The sequence below is a fragment of the Podarcis raffonei genome, chromosome 11 (assembly GCF_027172205.1).
Source record: "Podarcis raffonei isolate rPodRaf1 chromosome 11, rPodRaf1.pri, whole genome shotgun sequence".
In the NCBI taxonomy this organism is placed as follows: Eukaryota; Metazoa; Chordata; class Lepidosauria; order Squamata; family Lacertidae; genus Podarcis; species Podarcis raffonei.
In genome coordinates this window covers 1048789-1073725 of record NC_070612.1, presented here as the reverse complement: position 1 = coordinate 1073725, position 24937 = coordinate 1048789, and the positions used below count along the sequence as shown (strand labels likewise).

At 43.3% G+C, this 24937-nt stretch overlaps 1 protein-coding gene across 1 annotated transcript in view; it reads right to left on the bottom strand.

The window, feature by feature from the left end:
- VCP (valosin containing protein) overlaps positions 1-24937 on the bottom strand; it is a 29156-nt gene that overhangs the window by 4040 nt on the left and 179 nt on the right. Inside the window, exons 2-12 of the mRNA XM_053407925.1 lie at positions 19399-19510; positions 18815-18987; positions 17347-17489; positions 16400-16530; positions 15249-15380; positions 13827-13929; positions 8448-8581; positions 1943-2078; positions 639-751; positions 319-483; positions 94-216 (exon numbers count right to left, since the gene is read on the bottom strand). Coding sequence (XP_053263900.1) covers positions 94-216; positions 319-483; positions 639-751; positions 1943-2078; positions 8448-8581; positions 13827-13929; positions 15249-15380; positions 16400-16530; positions 17347-17489; positions 18815-18987; positions 19399-19510 — 1465 coding nt within the window. The remainder of the gene's footprint in view (positions 1-93; positions 217-318; positions 484-638; positions 752-1942; positions 2079-8447; positions 8582-13826; positions 13930-15248; positions 15381-16399; positions 16531-17346; positions 17490-18814; positions 18988-19398; positions 19511-24937) is intronic.

The following is a 24937-nucleotide window of genomic DNA, read 5'->3' as shown; positions in this document are numbered from 1 at the left end:
AAAGAGTGACTGATAACCAATGCTGCTGCCTACGACTAGGCCCTTAGCTTGGTCTAATGAAGGTAACTGGGAGTCTGACATCAACAGCCTCACCTGTACAAGCTCCTGCAGTTCTCGCTTGACGTCTTCCAAGCCTCCAATGTCTTGCCAAGTAACTTGTGGCACTTCTACCACCGTCTCGCGCAGGGCTGAGGGGTTGCTCTGGCTAAGGGCCCACTGCAAGGAGAGGTGGAAAGAGGTGGCTCATTGACACATGCACAATTTGCCGGCATGATCCCCCACGCCCAGGGAGAGAAGACACGGACGCATCCCCCTTACCCTGAAGTCATCCATGGTCACAGCCAACGAGTTCATCACTTCAGCATCAATGGTCTCATCCTCAAGGTCAATGAGATCCATCTTCTTCCGGATGGCCTGAAGAGCTGCCTCTGAGCACAAAGCAGCCAAGTCTGCACCCACATGGCCATGGGTCTCATTAGCCACCTGAAGCAAGGGAAGGAGAAGCAGGAGTAAGCAGGTGCTCCAAGCCGCAGTTCCTTGAGGAAAAGGAACCCAGCTGCTCATCACTCAAGAAGACCCCAAAGATCATGACACTTGTGAGCCTTATCACATAGGGGCAAGAAAAGAAACCAACAAACCTGTTCGAGATCAACATCATCAGCCAGCTTCATGTTCTTGGTGTGAATCTGCAAGATCTCCAAGCGGCCAGTAGCATCAGGAATGCCAATGTCCACCTCCCTATCAAAGCGACCTGCGGGGCACCAAAAGCAACACTGCTATTTGCTTCCGTACATACGTCACTCCCCCATGCACAAAGGCCACCAAGGCCAAGCCCACACGCCGCAGAACAGCAAAATGGAAGCACTGGATGTTAAAAAGACCTCAGGGAAACACAACAGTTAATGGACATTCCACAAGGTAACAAGATGGTGTTTAACAAGTGAAGAAGCTTTATCTCAGCAGTGTGCTTTTAGGCTGTGTTTGCATGAATATTGACTTGAAAAGAAACTCCACTCAATTTCAGAGAATATGTGTTTTAAGACCAAGGTAAGAAAAGAGGTCTCTTTCAGTAAAAAAGAAAGAAAAAGAAAGTTATTTGATCCAGCTTGTTAAATTAGCTGCCATTAACACTTCACAGACACCCTGTCCCAAACATAATTACATACATTTTAAAGAGGAGGCTAATGGGGTCAGTGTTACTTTTCCTGCCTTCCACATTCTCTCATATTTATCAGAGGAAAGCTAGTTTTGTTTTTGTTTTTTAAAGGGTCAAGTTTAGCCATCCTTAACATGCTGTTTTTCTACATAGCAGCATTCACACATGAAAATCCCCAGGTGCAGCTGGAGGTGGTACAATCCAGGAAATGGGTTTTTTTATTCATTTCTGCTGCATGTATGAACTAGGCAAGAGCCTCAGTTGGATGGTGGGCCAATCTGCTCTCTGCTATCAAGCAATGTCTGTTTGAAAGGTGCCCACCAAGAAGCGCTCTCTCTCTCTCTGTGTTGGTTAGAGCATAGTGCTGCTAACACCAAGGTTGCAGGTTCAATCCCCCTACGGGACAGCTGCATATTCCTGAACTGCAGGGGGTTGGACTAGATGACCCTCAGGGTCCCTTCCAACTTGACAATTCTACAATGCTACGATTCCTCTCCTGTCACCACGTCTGTACCCTCACTATCATGTGAAAGTCTAAGCAAAGGAACACTGTGATTTGCACACGTACAGTACACAGCTTTCCGTTTCTAAGTGGCACTGGGAGTTTACAACCTGTGCAAACCTGAAATTTCTCCCAGGGGCTAAAAATACTAATAAATGGTACTGCACCGCATCCATGCTTTGTGCAGATCTGCTCTAGTACTTAAGTTACCCACAGACTATTGCAAGTATTGAGCCAACATCTACCACACTGTAACACCCTCACAAAAGAACAAGCCTAGTTACCAAATCGCCGGAGTGCTGGATCAATGCTGTTGGGTCTGTTGGTAGCAGCCATTACAATCACATGTGCTCGCTGCTTCAGGCCATCCATAAGTGTAAGCAACTGAGACACAATGCGCCGTTCTACTTCGCCATGTGTCTGTGGAGAGAACAGCCGATAGTATGGTGAAAAACCAGCTTTTTCCTGCCTATTCTTTGAACTTTGGGATTGGAAAACATTGAATCCCTGGTTACTGAGCTGCCAGGGGTTGGAATCTGAAGGCTGTTTTGGAACTGTTACTTAGTATCTCGCACCTTGCTGGGACAATTTAATTTTGTTAAAGAGTAACTCTGTGGAAATTTAAGGGATTTAAGGGGAGTCTGAAGGTCTTTTGCAAATTGGATACTGTTTAACTCCTAGAGGGAACTTTTTAACTTTTATGAACTACGACATTTTTGAACTCTCCTGAATACAGTATCCCTCTAGTGGAACAACTCAGTTTGGCAATCTACTGGGGGAGTTTTCCATCTGTCGATTTGGGGATTTCCATGAGAAAGACAGACTGTGAGACTGACCTTGACGCATAGATAAGAAGGGGTATGAGTGGAAGGACAAGATCAGCTAAAGCAAAAACAGTGCAAACTACTTTAACTTCTCAGCTACGCAGATCATCTGTCCCCACAATTCCTGTGGCACGAGTGGAAGATATAGAACAACCTAGGCCGGAAGGAATGGCCTCAGGAGGGGACTTTACCTCAGTGCTAAACAAAATTCTGGAAAAATTGGAAGGTTTAAGTAAACAAGTCACCGACCAGTCAGCTAAGATAGACCAAAATACTGCAAGCATTAACAACCTGACCCAACAGGTAAATTTAAATGCACAAACCATTGGAAAGCTTGTGGAAGACACTACCGCAAATCGCAAAATAGCTGAGGAGGCAAAGCAGAAAGTTGAAGAATTTCAGGGAGAAATCAAACCTATGCGCAAACAGATAGGGGAACATCAGGCACTGCTGTCTATGATCGAACTGAAAAATAAGGAAAATAATCTGAGAATCAGATCTGTACCGGAAATTGATAATGAAAATTTAATTGAGTACCTTACAAAAGAATTTACACAATTTTGGCCCTTGGAAGAAGAAAAGGACTTTAAAATTGTAAGTGCATTCAGACTGGGAAAGGGAGGGAGGAAGATAAAGCCGAGAGACTGTCTGATCTCCCTCAGAACAAGGGAAGAAAGAGACAAAATTCTGAGTACGCACTTTAAGACGCCTCTAGAGATCCAAGAATCAAGGCTGGAAATTTACAAGGATATTCCTAAGCATTTGTTGGAGCTCAGAGTGAATTACGGTGATTTGGTGCAACTTTTGAGGAGCAACAGGATTATCTTCAGATGGGAATTCCCCCAGGGGATATCCTTTACTTTCAGAGGGAAAAAAGTTAAAATTAAATCGGTGGAAGATAAAGACAAATTTTTGAACGATTACGGAGAAGACCTTCAGAAAGGGATCGAAGAGCCAAGCGATCCAGGACCTGGATCATCAAGCCTAATACCTGCACCTGGGGAATTGAAAGATCCTGAGAAAGACACGCCACTTTTGGGAGCAACAGGAGGAAAATAACATCATTTCAACATGTCTCTGCAATTGCTAAGCTGGAATATTCATGGTTTGAATTCCCCGGAAAAGAGGAGGAAAGTTTTTCATTTATTAAAAAAGGAACAATTGGACATAATATGCTTGCAGGAAACACATGTGATTAGGCTGCACAGAAAAGTGCTAATCAATAAAAAACTAGGCCAAGAATTTATCTCATCAGACAAGGTTAAAAAGAGAGGAGTGGCAATCTATGCAAAAGAAAGCCTATCACCAAAGTTTCTCTTTAAAGATGAACAAGGAAGAATTTTGGCAATTGAAATCCAAGTACAAGGAGAGAAATTTTTGATTTTAGGAATCTATGCACCAAATGAGGGGAAATCAGAGTTCTACAAGAAACTGCATGAGACATTGATGGACTTTATGGACTATAACAATATTATCATGATGGGAGACATGAATGGAGTGGTGTCTACGAATATGGATAAAGCACAAAGACAGACCATAACGAAAGAGGGCAGACTACCAAAAACTTTTTTTGAACTGACTGACAATATGGACTTGATTGATATTTGGAGGACCAAAAACCCCCTAGGTAGAGAGGGAACGTTCTTTTCTGAAGCCAAAATGACATGGACAAGGATCGACCAAATTTGGACAACTAGAGGCCTGGCACCTAAGATAAAAAAGGTGGAAATCTGCCCAAAAACCTGCTCCGACCATAATGCGGTAAAGATGGAAATGAAACTAACACTCATCGGTTCCTTCAGATGGAGGATGAATGACACCTTATTAAGAAACCAAGACATTGTAAGGAAGGCCCAAAAGACTTTGAAAGACTATTTTGAAATAAATATGAGAACCACGGTTGAAAAAAGAACAATTTGGGACGCAAGCAAAGCGGTCATGAGAGGGTTCCTGATTCAACAGAATGCAATAAAAAAGAGATCTCAAAATGAGAAAAAAGGGAAAATTTTGGAGAAAATAAAACAAGGGGAGAAGAAGCTAAGAGCTAAACCAAACTCAAAAGAGATTTTAAGAGAGATTAAGTTATACCAGGTGCAATATATGAAATTGATTAACGAGGAAGTAGAATGGAAGATTAAACAAATGAGACAAAAGACTTTTGAGTCAGCCAATAAATGTGGGAAATTATTGGTGTGGCAATTGAAAAAAAGACAGAAGCTAAATACGATTACAAACCTTGAGATCGATGGAAAAAATATACAGAACCCGGAGGAGATTAGAAGGTGTTTTCAGAGATATTTCAAACAACTTTATATGCAAGGGCCGCAGAAAGAAACTGAGATAGATCAATTTTTAAGAACTAATGGATTACAAAAAATATCTCCAGAAAATAAATTAGTATCGAATCAGCAAATTACAGAACAAGAAATCGAAGGTGCCATTCAGAACATGCAACTGGGCAAATCTCCAGGACCGGACGGACTAACCTCCAAATATTATAGAACTTTGAAAGACTTTTTAATTCAACCATTAAAGGAGGTGTGCAACGAGATTTTGGAAGGGAAAAGGGCGCCTGAATCGTGGAAAGAAGCATACATCACATTGATACCTAAGACAGAAGCTGAAAAGACACAACTAAAGAACTACCGTCCCATCTCCGTGTTGAATGTGGATTATAAAATCTTTGCAGACATTCTAGCTAACAGACTTAAAAAAGTATTAGCGGAAGTAATACACAAGGACCAGGCAGGCTTTCTCCCAGGCAGACATTTATCTGATAATACAAGGAATATAATTGACATTTTGGAGTTGCTGCAAAGGAATATCAACACGAAAGCTGTTTTAGTTTTTATTGATGCGGAGAAAGCCTTTGATAACATTTCTTGGAGTTTTATGAAGAAAAATTTGAAAGGGATGGGAGTGGGACAGGGGTTCGAAAATGGTATAGGAGCAATATATTCAGAACAAAAAGCAAAATTGATTGTAAACAATGTGGTGACTGAAGATTTTATGATAGAAAAAGGAACACGTCAGGGCTGCCCTATCTCTCCATTATTATTTATCTCGGTCCTGGAGGTGCTGTTAAATATGATCAGAAGGGACCGGTTTGTTAAAGGAATTCAGGTCGGAGCCAAACAATATAAATTGAAAGCTTTTGCAGATGATCTGGTTCTAACTTTACAGGAGCCGGAATCTAGTATGAAAACAGCTTTGGAATTGATTAAAGAATTTGGTCATGTGGCGGGATTTAGATTAAACAGGGTAAAAACTAAAGTATTAGAGAAGAACTTAACTCCAATGGAAAAGGATAGGTTTCAGAATGAAACAGGTTTAATGGTGGTTAAGAAAGTGAAATACCTAGGGATTAATATGACTGCGAAAAATTTGAACTTATTTAAAGAGAACTATGAGAAATGTTGGTCAGAAGTTAAAAAAGACTTAGAAATTTGGTCTAATTTGAAGCTTTCCTTGTTGGGTCGAATTGCAGCTATAAAAATGAATGTATTGCCAAAAATGTTATTTTTGTTTCAATCCTTGCAAATTCTGGACAAGATGGACTGTTTCAAGAAGTGGCAGAGAGACATTTCTAGATTTGTCTGGCAGGGCAAGAAACCTAGAATAAAGTTTAAAATTTTAACTGACGTAAAAGAAAGAGGTGGATTTGCCCTGCCAGACCTTAAATTGTATTATGAATCAGCAGCATTCTGCTGGTTGAAAGACTGGCTGCTTCTTGAGAACACGGACATTTTGGATTTGGAAGGTTTCAACAATGTTTTTGGGTGGCATGCATATCTGTGGTACGACAAGGTTAAAGCTCATAAGGCATTTAAAAACCATATTGTCAGGAAATCTCTGTTTAATGTCTGGATAAGATATAAAGACTTACTAGAAAGTAAAACCCCAAGGTGGTTGTCACCTATGGAAGCTAAGGCTCAGAAAAAGCTCAATATGGAGGCCAAATGGCCAAAATATTGGGAAATTCTGGAACAAGAAGGTGACAGATTGAAACTGCAGAGTTTTGAAAAATTAAAAGACAAAGTGCGAGATTGGCTACATTATTATCAAATAAGAGAGGCCTATAATTTGGACAGAAAAATTGGCTTCCAGGTGGAGAAATCTAAATTGGAAACAGAACTGTTAGAACCAAAAACTAAGATTTTGTCAAAAATGTATAACTTGCTGTTGAAATGGAACACGCAGGATGAAACGGTTAAATCAGCAATGATTAAATGGGCGCAGGATTTAGGTCATAACATTATGTTTGCTGACTGGGAGCAGTTGTGGACCACCGGTATGAAGTTTACGGCATGCATTGCCTTAAAGGAGAATATTATGAAAATGATTTATAGGTGGTACATGACCCCAGTCAAGCTTGCAAAAATTTATCACCTGCCTGACAATAAGTGTTGGAAATGTAAAGAAGCTGAGGGAACATTCTTTCACCTTTGGTGGACATGCCCAAGGGTTAAGGCTTACTGGGAGATGATATATAATGAACTCAAGAAGGTATTCAAAAGTACCTTTCCTAAGAAACCAGAGGCCTTTCTTTTGGGCATAGTTGGCCAATGGGTGCCAAAGAAAGACAGAACATTTTTTATGTATGCAACAACAGCAGCAAGAATACTTCTCGCCAAGTATTGGAAGACACAAGATTTACCCACCGTGGAGGAATGGCAGACGCAAGTGATCGACTACATGGAGATGGCTGAAATGACTGGCAGAATCCGCGATCAGGGAGAAGATTTGATTGAACAGGACTGGAAAAAGTTTAAGGACTATCTACAGAAATATTGTAAAATCTTGGAGTGTTAATACGATGTGGGAAGTGAAGGTAACAGGGTTTGTGTGACTTGGTTAAAGGTGATTTAAAAGAAGAATGTTAAAAAGGATAGGGGATTATGAACAGAACATTATTATGTCATAGTATATAAGAGGAGATATGGATTTAAAACAAAGACATAATAACTAGAAGAATGGAAAATTAAGTATGGCTCGAATAAGGTTTTGAATTTGCTGAATTAGATTGGAATAAAGAGGAACACAAAAAAGGGGGATGTGAGGAGGTCAAGACAGAGGGGTATGGAACTTTGGAAATTTAAGAAAAAGGGTTTTTCACTTTTCTTTTCTTTTTTCTATTTTTCTCTATGTTCTGCTATATATTTTTGTTTTTATACTGTTTTTGCTTTTTATATGAATCTTATTTATGGAAATGATACATTTTGAAATGATGAATCTTTTGTTCTGTAAAATCTTAATAAAAATTTATTATAAAAAAAAAAGAGAACAGCCGATAGTATGAAGATCTGCTAGGAAAGCGCCCGATCCCAAGGCACAAGTTGGGGTACAGCTTCACCACAAGCCACCCTTTCCTCTGGCCACAAAAAGCAAGCTTAAAAACCAAGTAGTAAGATAATCCAACCCAAGTAGTAATTCTAGGGCAAACATGGGATCAAATGCAGACTTCAGTTCAGGACCTACGAGATGCATAATGCACACTGGAGGAAAATGCTGGCAACCCAACACTAACTCCTTTCTGTTGCAAGCTGCCCAAAGTGGCTGGGAAAACAAGTCAGATGGGAAGGGAACAAGTAATAAATTACTATTACTACTACTACTACTACTACTGCTGCAATAATTCCTATCATCACCATCATCATCCAGAATGGGTAGGTGTGCTGCCTAGCCCTCCTCTCAGAAGGTCCCTTTACAAAGCAGAAAACCTAACTAGGCCCAGCAAAGAAGTGTAGCTCCTCTGCCATGCAACTCATAAGAACACTAAGCTTCCTTACAATACCTGATTGCAGGAGACAGAACGTTCGGCGAGCTTAAGTCCAGACTGAGGGCCTTGGGACAGCCCAGCGCCACCTGCGCCCCAGCCCATCACTCACCACTTGCTCAAGCATCCCTTCTCAAAGTGCTGTAGCCACAGAACTGAGCTCCATCAACGGATCGGCAGAAGACTCACCTTCTCTCTTTTTGGAGCAATGGCATCCAGCTCATCAATGAAGATGATTGCCGGAGCATTCTTCTCCGCTTCCTCAAAGGCCTTCCGCAGGTTGCTCTCCGACTCACCCGCCAACTTGCTCATAATCTCAGGCCCTGTGGGAAAATGGCAGCATGTTACTTAAAGAGGAAGAAGGTGACAGCAGTCGCAAGTGACAAACCCAAGTCACAGTCCTTTTTAAAGCAGCACTGCTGGTAGGAACCTGAGAAGAGGAAAACCAAAGAGACCCCAGCTTCATCTCATATATCAGGCAAGAGACCCCATCTTTCTACATACAGCAGACTTTAGCTTTGGCCTCAGAAATTAGCTATATTAGTTTTGGCCTTCCCAGTAACCTTTTAACCCAGCTAGAATGGAGAAGAGCCAAAACTGCCATGGCCAGAGAGCGCTGACTTCTTCTTGTGATTTGGACTTCAAAATAACAACCCGTGAGTAGTACGGAAATTGGATTTTTAAAGAAAATTTTTCGGTGAATTAGGTACGATTGGAGGAGGTGTAAACAGGAAGTCTGCCTCCTCCTCCTGTAAACAATCTAAAGCAAGGACCTGCTAACTAAGGTCGAGAGAATTTTTTCTTTTATTATTGGGCAAAAGACATTAATTTCACGATTTGGCATTAGAAGAAACCTTACTGGAGGATATGAGCTAATTTTGGGAGCTGAAGTGCCACCCCCCCGACCCGGGAGTGATCCGCGAGAGAGCCTGTTGAAGGTATTGAAGAGTTTGACAGCTGTCAAATTAGCTGTCAGACGGAAAAAGAGAACTTTGTTTCTGTTGCTTCTGCTGGCTATATTTGCTACAATTTGACTATATTTTGTTGGAAACAAGGAAGAACTGATACAAACTAATTTGACTTTTGGATTTGAACTGGAAAGAACACTAAGTAACCAAAATCCCTCTAGAGGGGGTTTTGGGACATTACAAGAATGGCTGAAGGAGGGGAAATTCAAGCTGAATCGGACAGAGTCTTTGTTCTCTTGGGAAAGTTACAAGGCCAAATTGATGTTTTGGCTACAAATGTTACAACTCTGGACTTAACAGTAAACAAACTCATTGAATCTGACAAGGAATTGTCTCAGGAAGCCCATGCAGCTGAACAAGAAGAGAAACTTGAGATCTTTGAGAGTGTGAAGAAAGAGATTTATGTTGTTCCTGAGAAAAAGGAAGGAGGAGCTGTAATTTTACAGAAGGTAAAGGAGAGCCAGAGGCCTGACATGATGGCTGCAAAGGAAAATAAGAACTTGATGGTGAAAATTTGGTTTGAATTGGAGACTGAAGAATGGAGAGATCTCCTTGTGTGGAGATCTGAAGACCCAAGGATTACAAATCTGATTAAGGTGGAAGTTGGAGCTTTGGAGACATTTGGACTTGAAAGGAGTAAGAAACAAGATTTAGGCTCCACTTTTAAGTATGGAGGTTTGGTTGGAAGAAACATGGACTTTATTGGACTAGAGCTTCTCCGAGATTTGGTGTTTAATACCAATAACTATCAAAAAAGCCGGCAGAGAGGAATTGAGAGAGAATTAAGAGCCTCGGACATGAGGTCTCCAGGCTGAGAGTAGATTGATTGATGGACGATTATTGGGGATTGGAACCGGGAAAGGGGGGGGTGGAGTTTGGGAATCCAAAGGCTGTATAACTATAATTTGTTTTGTTTTTATTTTGTTTTGTCATTTGTATGAGAATTGAGGAAATCGTGGAAGGGAATTTAGGTCGACTTTAGAAAAAGGCTTTAAGAATAAGCACGGATGTATAAGTATTGATGTTTATAAGGAAAATTGGGTGTTTCAAAATGAACTAAATATAAAATATAAAACATAAAAAGGTTAAAAATTAGGGACAAGAAATTGTTGAACTGTTGTTTAAATATTGATGTTTATATGTTAAAATTGGTTTTTATAAAATGAATTAAATATAAAAAGGTTAAAAATTGGGGACAAGAACTACTTGAACCAACAATCTGAATTGGAATACAAGAGCGGGAGGTATGGGGAAGTCAGGGAAATATGTCATTGAAAATAAGGACTTTGAATTCTATGTGTTTTTAAATTCTTTTGTTTTGTTTTTTTTTATGTATTATAATGGAAAAATTTTAATAAATATCATTTAAAAAAAAAACCTTTTGATTTGTCTGTTACTTTTTCACCCTCCTGACTAATCTCCCGTAAGCAATACATTGCAGTGGTCAGCAAAAGCTTTCAGAAGGCTGCCGGCACCAAACTCCCCTATCTCGTGACCATGTCCTTTTCTCTGACCAACGTTCGACACTCCCATTGTTCTAGGTGCATTTTGTTACAGGGAATTTCATTAGCGCGAGCAGTTTCTAGCTGTGGGTGCAGTACTGGGCCTACGATTTCAGATTAAAACTGCAGAATGGAAGGAAAGGAGGACCTTTTTCTGCCTCCCCACTGCCAGCTACTCTCTGAAGACTGGAGAAGACCCTCTTAAGAATATTAGGGGAGTGGGCAGGGGAAGGGCTAGACCATGTGAAAAATGAACATAGTATCTTAGCTGCAGTTCATTCATTTTCAGCTCTGTATTCTTGTTTTAAAAAAAGGTGCCTAGACATTCTGTTGTCGTGCCCATAACCTCGGTTTAAGGCACCCTTTCGCTCCTAGCTTTCATATATCAGTTTCTAACCGTGGTACTGACCAAGTTAATCAGCAGAACAAACTAGAGAAATCCCCAAACATGCCATCAACCCCTTAGCCAGGTGACCAAGTTGGAACCAATGCATTTGAAATGTATAAATCTGTGTGATCCTTGCCGTGTAACCTTTGTACATGATTTGGAACTGGATTTCCGCTGTATCTTCTGACTGCAGTCTGAACAAACCTTTTCTTTTTCCACCTGTGGTGTGATATTATTTGGCTTGCCACCCCAGTTGGACAATTTGTCCGTAACGCTGTCCACGTGGCACTCAAACTCCTTTCCAACCCAACACCTGAGCCGATCAACAGTGGCAGCCCCAAACTGCCAGTCTGGGAACTACTCCATCTGCTCCATATCCTGGCTTTCCATTTTTCTTCTCTGCCTTTCAATGACTCCATTAAAATGCAACCATGGCTTAGTGTGAATGTGCAAGAATGTAGGTTCCTGGAGGGAAGATCATGGCTGCTTAGCTCCTCTCCCAGTCATGCTGCTGGGGCCACCCTGCTGTGAGCTAAGCCATGGATTGGATTGGCATGTTCTGTAAAAATAGTTTGTCTCACTCCAGACATGCCACAAGCTGTAACCAAGGCTTTTACTTCTTTTACTGCTTGTGGTTTGTCTGAAACAAGACAACATGATAAGCAGCAGACCAGAGGGACAAAGTGGCTGCCATCTCCTCTCTGGGAGCCTGCACACACATGCCAGGTCATGGATTGGCTGAATGTTGTGTGTGAACTGAGCAATGAACCTCTGCAGACTGATGCAGCTAATTCCGATTAAAAAATAGAGAGCACAGTGGTACCTCGGGTTAAGTACTTAATTCGTTCTGGAGGTCCATACTTAACCTGAAACTGTTCTTAACCTGAAGCACCACTTGGGGCCTCTTGCTGCCACCACGCCGCCGGAGCATGATTTCTGTTCTCATCCTTAAGCAAAGTTCTTAACCTGAAGCACCATTTCTGGGTTAACGGAGTCTGTAATCGGAAGCGTCTGTAACTCGAGGTACCACTGTAGACTTACCACTTTCCATTCACCTGAAATTGCACTGCATAGATCAAAGTACTTCCTTTAGGCTCCTCAAGGGGCAAGTGAGGTTTCCAAGGAGACAGGTTCTCTATTGACAACTGAGTTTGGCAAAGCCTTTCATAAACACCCAGCACCCAAGGGAAGAATAAGGATCTTCCCCTGAAGCAAGGCTGAGCTGAGATCTTATAACTGAAAATGGGCAGATGTTTCCAAGAGTTTAGTACTACGTTCTTTGTTAAAGTGGTGCATTTTGATATATTGTTATATTTTATTTACTGCCTACATTGTAATTTTGAGCTGTTGCCCTACATTGTCAGTTGCATTGATAACATCTGCTATTTATTTAGGTTATTTTTAAGGTCACCTAATAACTGAAGAGTCAGTGTCAGTTCCCAGACTGAGAAGCATGTGCTAATGCAGCGCTTTTCTGGCCTTCATCCAGGATTTTACAGAACTCCCTTTGGTACTAATATCAAAAGGTGGAGGGAAACAGCTCTATAGAAGGAGAGCACAGCAGGGTGGGGCTCTGCTCCCCTGCTCATGGGCAACCACCATGATGATCCAGGAGGAAAGGGAGCTGCACATCACTGCAAGCTGGCTAGGAAGCACAAGTATACCAAAAACTGCCCAAAGTCACTTGGCAGCAATACACAGTATGATGCAATCTCATCCAACAGAGAAAGAAGATACAAATACTGAAACGGAGATGTAATTTTAGCAAGGAATCCTCCATACCGAGAATTTAACTCTTGTGAAAGGTCTTGTCCACAAGGAAAGACATTTTTAAAACAGCCTCTACTTGCTCTCCACCTCATTGCCTTTTGCTCAATATCAAGCTAGCCATACAGCTGAAGGAGTCAACGTGAAGGTGAACATGACCACAGCAACTCAGACATGGTGACTTCAATGCACTTTATGATGGGCTTCCCTTGCACCTGATCCAGAAGCTGTAGTTAGTTTGGAAAGCTGTAGCACAGCTGCTGATAGGAGTAAGACCCTGTTAGCATATAACATCTCTGCTCAGAGATCAGCACTGGTTACCAATCTGCTACAAGAACAAGTTCAAGGCATAGAGCCCAGAAGAGTTTTGGGACCAGTTTACTTGAGGATTACCTTACCCTAGAGGAGCCCACTCAACCGCTTCACTCTGTGGAACTGTCACTGTCATCAATGCCACATCAGGCTCATTCCACAGTTGCAAATAAACAGAACTTTTTAGCGTGGTAGCATCTAGCCTTTGCAACTCCCTGCTTATGGACCAGGAGGATTATTGCATTGTCTTTGTTTTCATTTTTCTTATGTATTATGTGTTTTTTATATTATGATTTTATGTTGTGAACTACCCTCAGATCTGTGGGTATAAGGACGATATACAAATTTTAATAATAATAATAATAATAATAATAATAATAATGTGGGTGCCTTCACTACACTTTTCCAAAATTGGCTTAAAACACAAAGGAAAACCTATCCAGGCATGCAGAAGCTACATGTGCTTTAATCTGTTTTAGCTTACTGCTGATTTTAATTAAATACCCCTTTTAAATGTCTTTTATTGATAATTTTAATGGGTTTTTTTGTAAACCAATTTGAGGTTTTATCAAACACTATATAAACTTGGATAAATAAAACAAAAACCATGAAGCTGCTCCCAGGCACTCACCGTTGATGAGGAAGAAGAAAGCTCCAGTCTCATTAGCCACTGCTCGGGCAATCAAGGTCTTCCCAGTACCCGGTGGACCATACAGCAAGATTCCACGGGGAGGCTAGAGAAAGGCAGGGACGTTGCTCAGCATTTGAGGGTTAAATCCAAATTCTGGTAAAGACCTGTAGTGCTATCCAGAAAGTATCTGCGCAGTCTGGGATCAACCAGTACCATACATCGCCAGCTTGGCCCTAGGACCGTGGGTGCCTTGGGCCATGCATGCCACAGGCACGCCCGCCAGAGTGTGCACGTGACGTCACATGTGCACATCAGCATGCGTGCTGATGTCAGACTGCATGCCTCCCGGCACAAACATTTGTGGCCAGTCCTGTCGTGGGGAATGTTGTGGGGGCTGGAGCAGCCACAGCCCCACACACTCGGCACCTATGTACACCACAGAGGACTAAGCAAGGAAGGGTTGGTTTACATCATCCTGGTCTGTGCCTGGTCTGTTCTTCCAGTCATCAAGAGTGTGTGGGTTTTCACTGCAGCACTTTGTTTGACCTGCATGGTTATCTGCCTGCAGGTAAGTGTGTCTGTGCTGACTGTAGCATGGGGCACTGCTTGATTGCTGGCAGGGTGAATACAGGCAGGGGTGTGGTACAGGGCCTGCCAAGAGTGGCAGGGGATGATGCCAAAGGGATTCACCACCATTTCAGGAGTCACAGAGACAGGTGAACGCCCCCATCGCCATGATATAGAATTGCAGGCCAGACATTGTGGAAGACAGTCCTGCATCCCTCTCCCAGGGTGAGAGCCTGGTTGAGGGGTAGTTTGGTTTGCTGGGGTTCCCTCTTGCCCCCTAAGTGAGCGGCAGGGGGAGAAGAGTTGGGAGTGGATTTATAATCTTCCTTCTGAGAGTGTGGGATGTGCACACACCCAGGCCTTAGTTTACTATCTGTAGCCCTGATCTCCCAGTCGGATACAGTGATGGAAGGTGGCACTCATATTTGCCTGGGTGGGCAGGTGGCAATGAAGATGCTGCCTCAATTTTCACCTTCATTGTGTTCTTCTGGTGCTTGCTAAAAACATTTCTGTTTGGACAACCCTACCAACATATGTAGAATATTTACATGCATTTTAATCTGTCTTTAGGTTATTGCTGATTTTAATGACGATTTGAAAGCTTTAAACAGCTGCTTTTACCAACATTTTTGTTATTTTATTCTATTTGCAAAGTACTTTTGAGATTTTCAACAATCAAGCTATATACAGATTTTATTAAATATAGAGATACACCAGCGCATGATATCAGAGCACTCTTGAAGCAGGGCTCTAGCATTCATTAGTACATGCACACCTGAGCAGAAGCAGCACCTGCAGGACATGTTTGCTACCCACACAGAGTCCGACCCATCATGAGTGGGGCCAGATACTCACCTTCACACCAATAGCCTTAAAGAGAGCAGGGTGCCGGAGAGGCAGCTCAACCATTTCCTTGATCTGAGCCAACTGCTTTCGACAGCCTCCAATGTCATCATAGCCCACTTCATTCAGGGACTCCTCTTCATCCTGGCATGTTTTCAAGGGACAGAGAATAAATGCACTGAGGACCTCATGGTCAAAGCAGTATGACAACCATATCAGATAAATTCAGAAATGCTAAGTCCCAAGCATACTATATTTTTATGAGCTAGCTCATAAAAGGACTCAAGGACCAAGATCCAGTCAAGTTGGATGAGTGCTTAGTTGTGGCTCAGGACCACAATACCTCAAGGACTGCTTCTCTACATATGAACTCAGACCATGCAATCATCACTGGAGGCCCTTCTTCATGTGCCTCCTCCATGAGAGGTCCGGAGGGTGGCAGCATGAGAACGGGCCTTTTCTGTGGTGGCTCTCCATTTGTGGAAGGCTCTCTCCAGGGAGATTTGCCTAGTGCCTTCATTACATATCTTTAGGCACCAGGCAAAAACCTCTCTCTTCAACAGGCGTTCGGCTGATTAAGATTTTATGGCTTTTTAAATGGGTTTGTGCAAGGGAAGGGTCTATATTTGTTTTATTATGTATTTTTTATTCTCATTTTGTACTTTCCTGTTGTTAACTGCCATGGGATCTTCAGATGAATGGTGGTATACAAATAATAATAATAATAATAATAATAATAATAATAATAATAATAATATTTTCCAACATGGCCCTTAACCTATGTTATCAAACATTTTCTTTTCCTTCTAACAGACAGTATGTTAAAAACCAGCCGGTCGCTACTCCAGATACCCATTTGGGTGGTATAGCACCCAAGGAAGTGATCTCATTCTACAGCCTTGTCCAGTTCATCTGTCACAGGAACATGTGCCAAAGCTACAATAACCACTTTAGCTGGGAATAGGAAATTCCTGTGACAGGAACATAGCACATGGCTGCTTTGGTATTCAACAGCTCTGCCTTCCTTCCCAGAGGGGGACTTTCCCCCAAGAACCAAATAGCAGACAGTGCTTTTAATCCTCAACTTTGTTTCCCCACCACACCACTTACGGCCCGCTCTAAGTGACAGAATGAGAGCTGTGGAAGAGGCCTGCTCAACTCACCTCTCGTTTGATAGGCTCTCCCTCACAGTGAATCACGGTGTCTGGAGCTACTATGCAGTATGGGCTGGGGTCTGTCTCCACCACTTTGAACTCGACTGCACGCATCCCTCCGCGCACAAGGAAGATGTCCCCTGAAATTATCAGCATATTAATGAGGGTTAAGACACCACCCACCTCCAGAAAAAATACTCTCAAGAGTTGTAACGGTTCCCCATCCCTCTACTTAGGAAAGCTCAGAAATGAGGGAGCAGCTGGAGGTTTCCAGAGGAGATGCTTCCTTTACTATAGACTCACAGTTTAGGACAAAGTCACAGTGGCACTAGTAGCTCTGGGAACTTCCCCAAAGGTAATAGGAATGGCAGATGTTGCTACTAGGAGAAAGGGCAAGCCAGCCTGACCACTACTACCAGGGGGGAGGGGGGCAGAACTGCACGGTCTCGCCTCACTTGACTGAATAGGGCACACAGAATTGTAAAGTTGGCTACACACCAGAAAAGCTCAAAACAAGGCCCCTCTGCTCTTGGCTACTTCTCAATGCTTCACAATCAAAAGACCCTCTAGACTTACGGCTTAGACACTGACAGCTGTTTCAAACAGCAAATAATGGTCTAGAGGCAGTTTCTGCAACACCACTGCTCACTGCACATGGCAGGAAGCCACAGACTTTCATTTGGGGCAAAATAGAACTGGGAAATTTTAGTCAAAGACACCAGCTCACAAGCAACCCAAATAAAAGTTTATAGTCTTGGACTAAAACTGTTCAGGTGTTTTAGACTCCAGCTCTCATCATCCCTGACCACGCTTTACCAACTGAAAAATTCAGTTGAAGGGAGGCATAAAAATACAATTAATAAAATAGTAAACATGCATCTGGATGACAGCAGGTTGAAGAAAGCTTGTCTAAAGTATTCTCCACAGCAGCTTCTCTACTGGTTTAGTGCCCTTACCTTTTCTGATGGGTCTGTATGCTTCCAGGAAGTATGGCTTGAGGTACACCTCAAACAGGTTCCCTGTGATCCCTTCCACTGTGTCATCAATGGGCAGCACATGGATGCGCTTGCCATACTTCACATCTGGACAAGGCTGGATGCTGAAAAGAAAGAAGGTGCCTTTGTGACCCTCAAGTGGCCCCCAATTTGCGAACGAGAAACATCTACAAGAAACAACTTCCCAGTCTTGATGAAAAGGACAGGGCAGTCAGCTACCTTTTCACTTCCTTCAGACTTCCTATTCATTTCCAACTTTTCGATGGTGGACTTAGGAACATAGGAATCTCTCTCATCCAGTCAGGACAAGGGGACATCTAGCTTGGTATTGTCTACATTGACTAGCAGCAGCTCTCTGGAGTTTCAGGCAAGGAATCTTTCTCAGCCCAACCTGGAGATGCTGGTGACTGAACCTGGGACCTTCTGCACGCAAAGCAGATGCCCAATCACTCAGCTACAGACCGTCCCTGTCATTTCCCCCTCCATCTGGGAAGGGCCCTAGTTCAGGGGTACACTGTCTGCTCTGCATGTAGAAAGTCAAGACTGAGTATCTCCAGGTAGAGCTGGGAGAGGCCCCCACCCAAAACCCTGTAGAAATGTTCACCAGCTCACTTAATAAAGAGTTACATGGTCCAGCGGTCTGTCTCGGAATAAGGCAGCTTCCTAGTCAATTGGTTTTTCTGCCCCACCCCACCCCACCCTGGCCTCCAGCTCTTCGGACTTTTTCTTCCAATTTCCTTCTCTCCCCCACCCTCTGCAAAAGGACTGGAACAAAATGCTTCAAACTCTACAGCTCTCTCAAATTCAGCATAATTTATAGAAATAAGTCAATATTGATATAATTTTTTCCAAGTGAAGAACATTATGATAATAAGAACCCCAGAACTCATGATAAAAAGAATTCCAAAGACTCCACTTTTACATAGGTATACCGGTTTAATGAGGTAAGAATATGGGGTAGCTTCAGCAGGCAATTTGTTTTGGGGTGAGGCAATTTGTTTTGCAATGTCGATTTAAAGGGGACATTATTTACTCCCAAATGGAGTAAGTGTCTCCATAGGTCACAGACTATTCAAAGCATGCCATTTCATGTGATTCCCTAGCCCGACCACATGCTCCCTTCCTCTTAGCAGGGAACACAGAAGTTAGCTTCTCGGCAGTTTTCCTGTTCAACTCTGTTTATTCTAGGTAACAACTGTGTCAGATTAAGCTATTAATCAAGCTCCCCTTGATTAAGTTTTTAATTTAACCCATCAGTACCTTCATAAACAAGTCCACACCAATGCCACTAATGTTGACAATTCCCTTTACCAACAGGCAACAATAACCAACACAAGGCAGCATGCTTGGAAGAACTCTTTCCACATATTAGCCACAGGCTTACTGACCAAATTAACTCTGTGTGTTTAACAGGACATGCAGACCTCACCTGATCACGTCTCCAAGGCGCACCCTCAGATTGTTGCGAACAACCCTGTTCATGCGGATTTTCTCATCAGAGCAGGTGTCATCAGACAGGACGATGCACACTGCCTCTCTCCTCTTCTTCCCTTTCAGCAGGACTGTATCTCCCCTAAACAGCTGCAATTCATCCATTTTGGCCTGAAAACAGTAAGTGTGAGAAAGCAGGTCCCCAACTGAATTTTAAAAACAAATCGGTATATTAATTCTGCTGATCTGAAATTGACTACAACTGGTAATGTACTAGTTTGATAAAAGCATCCAGTTAAGAACAAAATATTAATCAGCAGAAGGGATACAAGGCAGAATAAAGGCAAATTTAGGAGAAAGAGTGTCCTGTTGTGAAAACCCACAGGTACCTGGTTGTAACTGTGTGGGGGTGTTAGATATGATGTAAAGCCTCTTCCTGAAAACCCACTGAGCCACTAAGTCAGAATAGGCAATACAAATAGCCTGTTCAGAGACGGCTTCCTCCATTCTGTGTCAGTCAAAGAGTCACCAACAAATTGCACATATCAGTGATATCGCTCTCTATTGATATGTTGAACACACCTGTGACAGTGACACAACACTGTTGTCCTCGTTGATTGCTTCATCAACAATTAGCCGATTGGGCCTGTTCTTCTGCTTGAGAATTGCAGTTGACAAGTCATCAGCTTTGGAACTGTAATAAGAGAAGACAAGAGTTATTGGGAGCATAGGAGACGGAGCCACACCCTTCTTCAACCATTTGCAATCTATGCTTCTTTGTTACATTTTCTCTTAGGCAAACCTTAGCTGAAAGGCAAGTACAACATTCTATGCAACAAATTTCAAAACAAACAAAAATGAAAGCTCAAGGTGTTCTCCTACAATGCCCTCTACTCTGTTTTCTACTGAGCAGTTATGGATCAGAAACATTCAGAAACCACTTACCATTGTGAAAAAGAAAGCAAGCAATGTGGCAAACAACCCACATACAAAGAGCCCCCCCCCCAATTAAGTGATAGTCCCTAGGCAAATCTTGACACTTATTCTGTCAAAATGTTTGTGTAGACTTCCCAGAAGATGCCCAAGCTTAGTCTGCATCAGAAGAGAGGGGAGGAATTAAAGGGTGTACAATAGGCAGAGTCCTTCTGCAAGCCCTCAACATTTCATTTCCCACATGGAGGTCAAAATTCAACACAGATTAATTGCTCAAACCATTTAAGGTTCTGTGAGCTAAAACCAGCACCTGACTTGTGCCCTGGAAGTGCAGCTGCCGCAGCATTAACACTGCCTCATCAAGCTCCCTAACAACCCAAAAGTACATGCACAGAAAGGGTCCCACGAACATTTCAAGGTTGACAGTTGGGGAAGTTGGACCCCATCGATCAAGCCTTGGTGGGTCATAAACTGCCACGAGTCCCCCTTTACCATCACCGGCAGGCAACCTCCCTGGCCAGATACAGAGCAAGATCAAAGACTTGATAAGCTAGAGCCCTGAAGGATCACAGCGCAAAGGTTCTAAGAAGATGAAGAGCAGCCCTATCCCATCACTTGTTGCTCTACAAACACTTCCACTAAGAAGAGGCAGAATCACTGAAGAGTCTCTTACAATATCCAGTTTGCAGTCCAAATTGTCCAAGGGTTGTTTTTTTTTTAAACTAAGCAAGAACTTCAACACAAGTCTGAGAAGGTGTTGAACTGAACGAGGCCTAGGTAAGTTTCATTAGCTCATCAGTTCCAACCTTAAGTTGGAAACTGACACATCATAGCTTTACATTGCCAAAAACAAAAGTGAAACTGATCGTTTCTCTTGCACAGTTTAAGCAGAAAATACACGAATGGTATGAAAATGGGAGTTCTTCAAGTATTTTGTTCCCTGGCAGATATGCTTATAGACAAAGCCTAAAAGAAGAAAACCCCTAAGAAACTCATGACAGCATAGTGTGAAATGAGTTAGCCTACTGGAAGTGACTGTTCGATGCTTTGCAGGATGCCAAATAGGACACCAAGCCAACCCTCCTAAATCTGCCTTCAGGGATATGCAGCAATTGAGGAAATACAGATGTGTTTACACCAGTTAGGGCTGACAACTAAGATGAAGAACAACTGTTATGGTAGCAGCAAACCCAAACTTGGAGGAGGGTGAGATGCAGCACCTGGGACCAGATATTGTTCAGGCAACTTAATGTGCTCAAGTGTGATGCTGTCAAGTAATGCAATGTGGGGGGTTTTCTCCACCATAATATTTTGGTGGGGAACGTGCCATTATTAAACACAAGTTGCTTCGTAAAATTGTCAGTCATATGATGAATAGAAATAATGCAATTCAAACTAAGCAACTGGAATGGATTAAGTATCAGTCAGCCCTAAAAAGGTTGTAATCGATTCCCCATCCCACGTTGCATATGCCTAGAAAGCACAGCTTCTCAGGTATGTTAAACAGTTTTCAGTGCCTTCAAGTTTTCTTACCTCTAAATAATGCAAGGATATAGCTTAAATGAGTGTGCATATCTTAAAACGTAATCAGTCTGCACATCTTTAAAAATTTAATTCCAGTAAAATAATTTCGACGTAAAGTATTGAATCTGCTTCGGGGTAACATTTAAGTACTCTAACTGCACTCTTCTAATAATGTTTTTCAGTTCATTTACTTTGGGCTATTGGAAAACAATATTTATGCAGAACATAAACTTTAGTTGGGTGGCCTTAATGTAAGGTAAACAGACATGCTAAATCAAATCACAAAACGTATCTGGAAATGGAACATTGAGACAGTTCTCTGGAAAATTTTCCAGTGCAAGAAAACCCACATTCCTGGTGGCAGAGGAGCAACTCCAGGTCCCTCTTACCAATTAACAGAGGTGAAGAGTGTAAGTACAATACTGGGAAATGTAAGCAGCTATCAGAGAGCTCCAGGAAACTGATTTTAACCCTCTCCATGACTTTTGGAATGGGGCACCAGCCAGGCAGCAGTCTTCAGAAGAGCAAAGGAAAAGACACAGAGGACAGCTTGAGGACAAAAGCCTCAAGATCCACAGTTGGCTGTACCAATCTAGGTCACTTCCAGTGGAAGACGGTCCTCCAACAGAACATCCAAAAATTGAAAACAGAAGAAAACACAAAGGTGAATAAGCAAGCATTGTGGCAATGAAGTTTCAAATAACAGCATGGCGGCTACTACTTTCTTAGAACCAGGCCATCAAGATTCCCGACAGATCTTCAGGAAGATACTTGGCTAGAGGAAATACTAGAGGAAATAGAGGAAAGGAAAGCCAAGGGACCAGTTAGCTCTACCACAGAAGACACTTCATTTGGAATTGTAACTGGAAGCAGATTATGGAGGAAGAGATCTGTTGTTTCACAGCTAACTGGAAAGTTGGTTCTTCCAAGCTGCTGTAACTGCATTAAAAATAGAAGGAAGGATCTCAGCAATGACACCTGTGAATTTCAAGCAGCTGGTCTTGCCTCAGCCATGTCACCTGAGAACAACCAGGTTAAAAGAAAAACAAATCCGCTTCAGCCAACAAAAGGAAGATGAAGCCTAGATTTGCAAATAATAATTTATGAAGGTTCAGGAATTTTTCTAGGCAACAAAGCTAGTAGGAAAGGGTTCAGCTGTCTGTTTACTATTAGTTAAGAAAAAAGCTAAAAACTGTTAGATTCATTTATTTCGAGGCCTGTATGTTTAAGTAGAGGAACCAATACTTGTACTTTTGACTGGAAACCAGAGAATTCCACAGGACATATCACATTCATAGTGAAGAGAAGAAAATACTCAAGAGTCTACCTACCTGCCAATTATCTTCCTGCTCTCATGCAAAGTCATCCAGACATACTTTACAAGGTTTTAAAAAGGAAGTTGCTGGCAAGGCTCCTTTCACCTCGCAATGTTTGCCAAGTTGAGAAGCACCCAGTGATGCAAAATTAATTCCAATACTGATTAGTTAAGGAGACCTTGTGATCTCAGTGCCCCCAAACTTACCTATTTCGGCCATCAGATTTTTTTAATGTAGCAGAATTAGAAGAAGCAGGACCAAGACTTCTATTGTTATCACTTTTTAAAGAGAGTGCTGTTTTCATACAAGTGTGTTTTTAGGATGTGAAAAGGGACCATAGTTCATAGGAGCACAAAACACCCAGATTCAATCCCTGACATCTCCAGGTAAGGCTGAGAAGACTTCATGCTTGAAAGCCTAAAGAGCTGCTGCCAGTCAGCCCAATACTGAGCTAGATGGGCCAATAGTAAGAAACAACTTTGGCTATTGTTGGACTGTCCCACCACCCCACTTCCCAGCAGCTGCTTCAGGATTCCTGTTTTTAAAAGGGCATGAGGTTTTTTGCTGCATAACATCAGAAAGCCAAATCAGAGTGGGGGCATGAAGCAGTTTGCTCAGAGCAGGATTGTACCAATCCCACAAAGTCAATTAGTTGTTGTGACATAATGCCAAATAAGAAAACAATGCTTCCAGACCTTACTATTGATTGGCAATTGCTATTCATATTGCAGGAAATCTCCCCCCACCCCAAAAAATGGACAGTGCATTTTTGCAAGGTGGCAAATGTTTTGTGAAATGCTGTTTCTGTTATCACTTAACCATGACTGTTTCTCACCTCTCCCAGCATAGCTGTCGAGAGCCCTTTAGGACAGAAATTTTTAAAATAATCCTAAGTTTTAGTTACTCTACCAATAGCATAAGACCAGCTTGAAAACCCAAACATGTTGCTCTCTAATAGCCAGTGAAGCTCAAGCAAGCCAAAATGGAAGAGCCTAATCAGCAAGTGATGTGCAAATTGGTTTTATTCCCATTCCTTGTTCACTTGAGAGTTAAGACCAGGAAGTGGTGAACCTAAGGAGTCCTTCTCTAGCTGGTATCACATGACCAATGCTTTGTGGCTTCCATATGACAAGATGGCTGCCACAGCTAAGAATTCCTACTGAAGCACACCAGCATGCTACCTTGCTTACTAGCGAGAAAATCCCACGAGGCAGTGTGTTTTTCTAAGCGGAGCAGGTGCAAGTTTAGCAGCCACAATTCTCCCTCGGAACAATGGGAGGGGGTGACCAACTTGAGCACATACTCTTACTGAGCCAGCCACATGGGGGGGACCTGGCTTGAAAGTACCTAGAGGCAGCAAGGCCAGTTACCCTGCTGCTGTGCACTGGGGAGAAGAGAGCAGCTGCCCAAGAGCCTCGGAGTTCAGCGGGCGAAGCATTCTCGCCAGTATGGCTTGAGGATCCATCGAGAACCATAGAAGCATCTGGCCTGCAACTTGACAGCATGTTGGAGAAGGGACCCCTCGCCTCCCCATATCTGACAAGTGTGAATCTAAAGGCCCTGGCTTCTTATTAAAGAGGCTTGTTTCTTATGTGAAACGGAAGATCACTGGAGCCCCCAAGGGCTCCTTGCTGCTGGTATTCTCCTTTCTGGGGAGGCCCCCTTCCTGCCCCTCCTCCGTGATTCAGCAACCCTTCGGGAGCCACGTTCAGAAGCTGCCCGGCGACGCCCCCTGAACCGGCAGATCCAGCCAGGGCGGCCCTGCTTCCGCCGCAGCCTGGAGGCGCCTGGCGGGGGGGAGGCGGCGCTGGATCCGCCGGGGAAGGGAGGCCCCCCAGCCCCCCGAGCGGCCTCTCTGTCTCTCCCCTCCCAGCGCCGGCCCAGGAGGCGGCGGGTGACTCGGCAGAAGTGGCGGAGCAGGAAGTGGCCTCGCCGGGAAGGAAGCGCCGCCTCCCTCCGGCTCCGTCCCCCCCCCCGGCGCCCGGGGGCATCACGCCCCCCCGGACCCCACCCCCAGAAAGACCCCCTCAATGGGGGGAGGCCAGGAAGGAACCGGCGCCCCCTCCCCTCGAGGAAATGATGGCGCCCCCCTCCCCTCAAGGCTAAAAGGCTTCGGGGGGAGGCCACGGGGGGGGGAGAGAAATGGCGGCGGCTGAGGGAGGGGAAGACGGGGGGGCTTTTCTCTCTCCTCAATCCGCCGCCCCCCGTTCCAGGCCTCGTAACCGGGCGAGGGAGCGGAGGAGGCGGCGAGGCCTTCCTCAGGCGGCGGCCCGGAGGGAAGGAGGGACCGGGGGGTCCTCCTGTCAGGCGGGTCTCCTCTCCTCCCTGCCCCCCCCCCCGTGAGAGAC